General features: G+C 38.5%; 1 protein-coding gene across 1 annotated transcript; it reads left to right on the plus strand.

Annotated features, from left to right (window-relative positions):
* The first annotated feature begins 1,237 nt into the window (after positions 1-1,237).
* Positions 1,238-6,707, plus strand: gpr27 (G protein-coupled receptor 27). The gene has a single exon (XM_051896672.1). It carries the CDS (start codon positions 4,408-4,410, stop codon positions 5,521-5,523), a length of 1,116 nt encoding a protein of 371 aa, XP_051752632.1. The 5' UTR covers positions 1,238-4,407; the 3' UTR covers positions 5,524-6,707.
* The last annotated feature ends 1,710 nt before the right edge of the window (positions 6,708-8,417 follow it).

Here is an 8,417-nt window from a genome sequence, read left to right on the forward strand (position 1 = left end):
GGCGCATAGCAGCCGCAAAGGGGGCGCTCACAGGCACCCTTCTTTAAGCTTAAATGATGAATGGGACACCCTACGGTCTTGTGGACTTAACGGACACGCGCACGCAGCGGCCATTGTAAGTCCACAAGACCGAAAGTGCCCATGAAGTGTGCCATTTGGGACAGGGCCTAAGAGGGAGATTTGAAGAAAGACTGTAGAAAGAGAGATGGCTGAGAGACATTACAAAAGAGAAAGGTCAGAGGAGTATCACTGGAAAAAGAAGGGTTATGATCAGGCAAGAGCTTTAGGACCCACGTTAATATTAGACAAGCTTTCCAGCGCTGGAGAGACCTAAGCGGGAAGGCCTGAAAACAGTGCAGAGCCAGAGGTTGCGTTGTTTCTGAGTAACATTGGTTTTGTATGTTTCACAGAACCAAGATATGCTGTTGTTGTAATGTTAGCTATAGTAACAGGACAGTTTTGAGTGTAGTTGTTTGTCTGGAGCTGGTGTGCTGCAAACTCTTGCATGTATATACTCTTGTGTACTGTAGGTTCTTTTTTTGTTCTTCCTTGTCATCTGCTCATTATCTTCACTTTATTTTTCACGAAACATTACTTTGCTTCACTTCAGCTATATGATAAAAGAGACATTGTGAGTTTGTATATTTTGGGGGTGGAGCAATGAAGGGATGGGTGTGTTTGTTTGAGTTGATTTCAAAGATCAACAGTGTTTCTTAGAAATTGCTTACTGCACTTTGAATTTCTTTGTTCCTCTGATCTAGTCTAACTAGGTAGATATTATTGAAACTCTGTTGTATCTCAAAACAAGCAACCTTTTTTTTCTTTAGAGAGATTGTTAACCAGTACAGAAACAGTTTCTGTTTGGGGTCAGTTTGAAATAAGGAAAAACACAATGCAAAAAAAGTACAATAAAACAAATCAAATAATTGAGAGGACTGTTAAAATGTTGCATTTAAGTTGTTTTACCAAACCTGAATGATCTTCTTTCTTCTGCTGAACACAAAAGAAGATATTTTGAAGAATATGGGTAACCAATTGATGTGTCCCATTGACTTCCATAGTTTATATCCATATGGAAGTCAGTGGGTCCCATCAACTGTTTGGTTACCCATATTCTTCAAAATATCTTCTTTTGTGTTCAGCAGAAGAAAGAAATTCATTCAGGTTTGGAACAACTTGAGGGTGAGTAAATAATAACAGAATTTTCATTTTTGGGTGAACTATCCCTTCAAAGCTTTTTTAATAATAGGTTTTATGAAGACTAGAAAATGTCATTAAGCGTAAAGTACAAATTAAATTGTTTTTGTTTATTAACTGTACTGTGAGCTGATTTGATTTAACTTAATATCAAACTTAAGACACAAAATCACAAAGTTGGTACACATGATCAGTCCAAGGCAAAAAGAAAAAGAAAAAGTTAATTCCTGATGCATGTCATGCTTCAACCAGAAAGCAGGTTATTAGGTTTTTATAAATTAGTTCAACATTTGTATTTAATAGCTGCATCCAAAGAAGGCACTTTATGCTTTTACAGTGCCCCAAAAAGCACACTTAAGCCAATTAATTTATGAATTTAATTTTATCAGTTGAAATTGCAGACCAACTGGCATCTGCAGGCATAACATGAGTTTTTCTCAGAACTAACTTCCATTTTTGGAGTCCTTTTGAAGTTGCTTTAAAAAAAAAAGAGAAAAAAAAAGAGGTGAATTAGTGAATGCATAACAGGTGAGTAATGCACTGCATATTCCATTCATAATTAACCATTTAATGACTGTTACTACCAATAGTTTGTTTGATTTGTTCTGCTAAATGTAGTGCTACATAATTTATGTACTCATTTTAAATAAGCACACAGTGTTTATTAAGAACTTTTTGTGAGATATTAATTTTTCACTTACTTAACAAACCAGGTGTTAAGAGAGCATTTCAGGTACAATCAGAAAAAAGACAAACAAAACAAAACTGGGCCTTCCACCTTTATGTCACTCCAGCAGGAAACTGCTGTGGTCAGGAAAAAGAGCCCTTCATTCACCTGCTCACATTTTTACAATATTATGATGTTTAATTACTGTTTTGATCACATGATCAATTTGTTTGGGTATGTATTTGTCTTTCATTGATTTGTTCTTTGACTGCGGTTATGTTTAGCCTTTTCACTTCAAGGCCAGGATTAATATTTTGTTTAGAAGCATAGATTATTATCCCTCTTTCTTCATAAATTGTTAATTACCCCAGGATTCTTGTTTCTTTCATTTACTTTTTTAATTCATTAGAGTATGAAGTCATTTAGCCTCTAAACTCTGCGAAATTAAACCCAGCTGTAGTTCAGTGTATGAACTGGACATTTTCCATGTTTGACAAGAGTAAAAGTGTCTAAATATTTTCCTTGTTCATCCTGAACAGTATAAATATATTGTTTTATATATTGGGTTTTTTTTTTTTTTTTTTTTTTTGGCAAATGTTTTGCTTGTGCTGTCTTTACAAGAAATGTCACTTGGTTTAATATTTTTATCTAATGCAATGACTTTTTATACTTTTTTGGGGTCACTTTATTAACAGGATTGCCACGCATTACATACAGTATATTTAAATTAAGATTGGGTTAAACCCAGGTGTAGTTCATTGCATAGACTTTTCCCACTAATTTTAACAACAAATTATGTCTAAATATTTTCCATATTCATTTTGAACAATATGTATATTGTTTTACCATTTAAACCAAACAAAAATAAGAAGTGAAAAAAAAAGGAGTGCTTATTTTGTCTGTCTTTACAATAAATGTCACTTGGTTTAATATTTTTTTTTTATCTAATGCAATGACTTTTTGAGTGTCTAAATACTTTTTAGGGTCACTTTATACTAACAGGAATGCTATGCATTAGATATATTCATAACTAATGCAATGTATCTTTATGCCACTACACTGTGTGTAGACATTCGGCAAATACCGAAATAGTTGGAATTTTGCTTAATTGCATGACAATATCTAAACACTAGAGGACGCTATTCATCACAAAACTGTGCTGCTTCTCTCCTGGAAATGATAGTACCATCGATTCAGCCCTGGACATTTGTTTCATATGTTCCCTCTCTCATGTCACCATGTGACTTCAGATGTTTTCTTTCTATTACTGTTCTCAGGTTTAGTGACTTTATCAAGTGAACAGCGCTCTGATTGACAGGTATCAGTCATGGTAACACTTCAGCACCACGGACAGCGCTCCGCTTACCTTAAACGACACCACACCAGACCAACTGCATCAACTGCCACCACGGACTGTGTTAAGACTGATGTAATGCCGATGTAAACACTGTATAGGCGTACATCCACTAAATTTTACCATGGGATCCGTGTTAAAAGTAATTGCAAAAATTGCTTAAGTGAAAACAGTTCTAGTTTGAATGTGATTTTTTTTTTTTTTTTTTTTTTTAAATGTTGCATTAATTATTTGATAATTGTTGAATTAATAAAATTAAAACCACAGCCCTTCTCAGATGGCGATGAATTTTAATCGTTATATATTTTAAGACCTGTCTGTTTCAGGAGATCCAGCTGGTGGTGTGGTCTCTGGTGTAAGCTATTTTTTATTCATATGAATCTGTAGCAAACTATTTTTTAGTAGGCCTATTGCAGAAACATTTTTAAAAAAAAAATATATATATATATATATATTTAGTATTGCTATAGATATGCATATAACAAATTTTTTTATGTTATATAGAAAGTATATATAAAGTATACATCTATTGAACTGTTGCCGAAGTCATCGAGCTAGCAGCTGATTGGCCCGCGTTAGCAAACGTTCCAATATGACGTGCAGCTTCAGTGTAGACAGCCTCAAGCCGTTGCGGCGCGACGCGTCGCGAGGCGTCACTGGCCGCTTCCAGTGTAGACTCAGTGACAGAATCGCACCGCTCTCCAGACGGACCCACCGTTGCTGTCACCGGAGGTTCCCATTATACTCTCCCCTTCACCTCCCCCCCAAAAACAAGAACGCACTAGACAAGACGACTACGTGCTCCGCCGAGATCTCCACAATAGACTGGATGCGTACGTATATAGGCTGGTATTTATTCAAAAATAATGTTTCGATGAAGCGTCTTGGGTTGTTTTCGGCCTGCAAGACCGCGATTTTCAGATCGTTGGATCAATGGAGACGGATACGTGTTTATTAGGGTGTCTTTTCTTCGACAAATAATGGATTACCCAGCATCTGCTTTGAAGAATGAAGAATCGTACGACGCTGACGTGAACAAAACGATGTCTTGGATCTCCAAACGGCTAGAGGTATGGTCATATAAAAGACTCAACTGATTGTTAACGGCTGATATTTTGTACATCAAACTGGGGGACCAGGACTGCTTAATGTCGGATTACAAAGCCCAGGCTGGGTTGTGCTTGCACAGATGGCGAACACAAGTGATCCAGGGGGAAGCAACCCCTCGCTCCAGAATTATGCCATCACTGCGTCTGCGGTCAAACTGGCGTCTTTGGGGCTCATCACCTGCATCAGCCTGCTCGGGAATACCGTGCTCTCCGTGCTGGTGCTGAAAGACAGCTCGCTCCACAAGGCTCCATATTACTTCCTCCTCGACCTGTGCGTGGCAGACATCATCCGCTCGGCTGTGTGCTTCCCGTTCGTGATGATCTCCATCAACAGCGGCTCCGTATGGAGCTACAGTATCATCAGCTGCAAGATCATCGCGTTCATGGCCGTCTTGTTCTGCTTCCACATCGCGTTTCTCCTGTTCTGCGTCAGCGTAACGCGCTATATGGCCATCGCGCACCACCGGTTCTACTCCAAACGCATGACGCTATGGACATGCGTCGCGGTGATATGTATGGTGTGGACGCTTTCAGTCGCCATGGCATTTCCACCCGTCTTCGACGTCGGGACCTACAAATTTATCCGCGAGGAAGAGCAGTGCATATTCGAGCACAGATACGTGAAAGCCAACGACACGCTGGGCTTCATGCTCATGCTGGCTGTGATTGTGGCCACGACGCACGTCGTGTATGTCAAAATGTTGTGTTTTGTTTACGACCACCGTAAAATGAAACCCGCGCAGCTGGTTCCGGCTATCAGCCAGAACTGGACCTTTCACGGACCTGGCGCGACGGGCCAGGCCGCTGCCAACTGGATCGCGGGGTTTGGACGCGGTCCGACGCCGCCGACGTTAGTGGGCATCAGACAAGCGGCACACAACGCCAACCGGAGGCTGCTCGTGCTGGACGAGTTCAAGATGGAGAAACGGATAGGAAAGATGTATTACATGATAACGCTGGCGTTTCTGCTCTTCTGGGCGCCCTACATTGTCTCGTGCTACATCCGGGTGTTTGTGAAGGGAAACGCGCTTCCTCAGGTGTACCTGACCGCGGCCGTGTGGTTGACGTTCGCCCAAGCGGGGGCGAATCCCATCATATGTTTCATATTCAATAAGGAGTTGAGAATGAGATTCAGAGCCTGTTTGCCGTGTTGCCTGACTACACAAACACCAATGGAGCCCTACTGTGTGATTTGAAGTGTTCTACTCAGTTGTTTTCACTGGCTCTGCCTGCTTGTCAACATATCCTTACGAAAAATTTCCATGGTTTTGTCATAGTAAAACTTTGGTTTTTCGGCGTATAACCACAACAAAACCATATTTAAACTATGGTTTTTGTAGCAAAACCATAGTTATTTCGTGGTAACCATGGAATAACTACAAGAACCATGTTTTATTCGTAGTAAAACCATGGTTAATTTTCGTAAGGGACAGTGGCCTCAAAAAGTAGAAGAGACCGGCGAGTGTTTATTCTCTATATTTGGATTAGAATATCCCCATATTTGTCGTCTTCAAATTAAAATACTTCTTCCTAAACAGTATAAATTCATGTCGAGTACAAAGAGTGCTGCTTTAACAAGCCATTCTTCTCATGGGAATGGGTGTAACATTAATAGAAATAATGTATGTTTTAACTTTTGTGCATTCATTTCTTGTGGTAGGCCTAATCAGCCACCCCATCAACTGCCAAATCCATTTCAATACAAAAAGGGAAACATAATTGAAATATTTTGAAAACATAATACATTTGCATATCACACAAATGACTCTTCTGTCATTTAACATCCATGATCAAATTGTAATGCAGACATGACTTTGAAATTGTTTTGCCTCCAATAGTGATTTCACCCTGTAGCTCATTTCTGATTGGTTAAACGCACTGTGTTAAAACACTCCCCAATCTCCCCTATAATGTGCTTTCTTTTCTTTTTTTCTTCTTTTTTTTATGAATGCCACTTGATATTTTGTTATCTAATGCAATGGCATTCATCCATGTTGCTGATACTTTTTGTGGCCACTGTAGCATGTGATCTTTTCTTTCAGTAAGAGGTTAAAAAGACCAACATTGCATATCAGAAGATCCATATCCACATTTATGCAATCCACATATCGATGTAAATAATGTAAAAAGATGATTTATTTATATTCTGGAGCTCTTTATAACTGATATGTAATATATTTGCTATGACTTTTTGTGTGAACAAAACAGCCAGTGGCTTTTTACAATCACATGGACTAAATGTGAATAAACCAAGTCCCTCTCACAGTCCCTTTAAATACTGGAAAATTGTTTTCAGTGGACACAAGCGAATTTGGCTGATGGGTCAGTGTTGAGGAGACCATGATTTGTATTTTAATTAAAATAAATGATTATAAATGTACTGTGTTGGTGCAATACATGATTCAAATGTGAGGACAAGTGCAAGCAAAAGGCCAACAAGGCATTAAAAGAAGGGGATTTTGTTGCCATGTCAGACTAAACTGATTCTGTAATACATGTGGTTTTTGTACATATTGTGCTAAGCCTCCATCTCATTAGATGTTGTGAGGAAAAACCCCAAGCCGTAATGTGATGTTTCAGACACACTCATCCAGGGAGAAATTTTTGGCTGCATTTCCATCCCCCCACCCTTCCTACAGACAGTTATATAATACAGAGCCCTTTTTTCCTGAACCTCCCCTCAGCACAACTCCAGCGCTACATTTGTGTGATCTGGTGCACTGACAGAATGAATGCAGGCCACCGAGATGGGAAATAAGATCATTTGTCTTCAATAAATGTAAACAGTGCATCCTGGATAGCTGCTTTATACATGAAAGCAGGAAATACCTGAAGAGGGGGAAATATTTCTGTTTAAAACAGAACAGAAAGAGAGAAGGCCATAAACACCATAGATATTGAAGGTGACGTGTTGCCCTTAATATTTAGGTTAGCAGTCAACCAAAAAGTTTTTTTCTTCTTCTATGGTTTATTCTTACATTTTTACATTACATCCACCCAATCCTGAGTATGTAGTTACTTTAATGCCTTAAAATAATTCTAAGAGGGAAAAACATCAATTTACCAGGATAATTTAAAGGTATAGTGCACCAAAAAAATGACTCGCCCTCATGTCATTCCAAACCTGTATGACTTTTATCCTTCTGTGAAACACAAAAGATATGTTGAAAGTCATTTGGGTCCAAAACATCGTAAAAAAAAAAAAAAAAAAAAAAAAAAAAAATATATATATATATATATATATATTTTTTTTTTTACGATGTTTTGGACCCAAATGACTTTCAACATATCTTTTGTGTTTCACAGAAGGATAAAAGTCATACAGGTTTGGAATGACATAAGGGCGAGTCATTTTTTTGGGCCACTATCCCTTTAAATGTTCCCTCTTATATCCATTCTGATCATCCTTACATGAAAATGTCATTGAGAAACACAAACTGCTCATTTCACGAAGAGAAACTGCATTATTGACTCATGTTGTGATCATTCTACATAGCAATATAATGAAAAGCTCCATCAGCTAATTGGAGTGTTTTATTTAAACGGCCTTTGCCATCCATGGAAGGCCCAGAGGAGAGATGGAAATAGGCCACAATCTGCTGAGCTGTTAACACAACCATATTATATATGAACAAACTGTTTTTAGAGCAGTTTCGGTCTTGCTTCTAAGAGTTTCTGCTGCCATACTGATCAGAATGGTGGCTGCAGCGCCCAAGGGAAAACATATAGACCAAGGCACTTGCTTTATTAAAAAAGCATTTCTATTCGCTCCGCATTCCCGCCTTGTGTACAGATGCACCACACATATTGCCTTCTTTTTGGCCTCCTTCCATCTAGTGCATTAAAACAGCAGTTATAGTCTGATGGAAACACATACTTGAAAAGCAGACCATGAATATTTTATCCATGCAACAGCATTCTCTCCAACTTACGAATGCGATGTACAGTTTGTTTTGTTTAAGCAATTGGACCTTCATGGTTCTTCAAAAGGAAAAGCCTATTTAAAACTTACAGAAGAGTTTGTATATTTGTTCTTTAAGTGCATCTGTTATTTAACAATGACATACACAGTGTTCCAGCTCCAGCACTC

This window comes from Ctenopharyngodon idella, chromosome 6 (assembly GCF_019924925.1).
Source record: "Ctenopharyngodon idella isolate HZGC_01 chromosome 6, HZGC01, whole genome shotgun sequence".
Lineage (NCBI taxonomy): Eukaryota > Metazoa > Chordata > Actinopteri > Cypriniformes > Xenocyprididae > Ctenopharyngodon > Ctenopharyngodon idella.

Bases quoted from the DNA above. Each gene is read 5' to 3' on its own strand.
- gpr27 (XM_051896672.1), top strand. From the start codon at position 4,408: ATGGCGAACACAAGTGATCCAGGGGGAAGCAACCCCTCGCTCCAGAAT.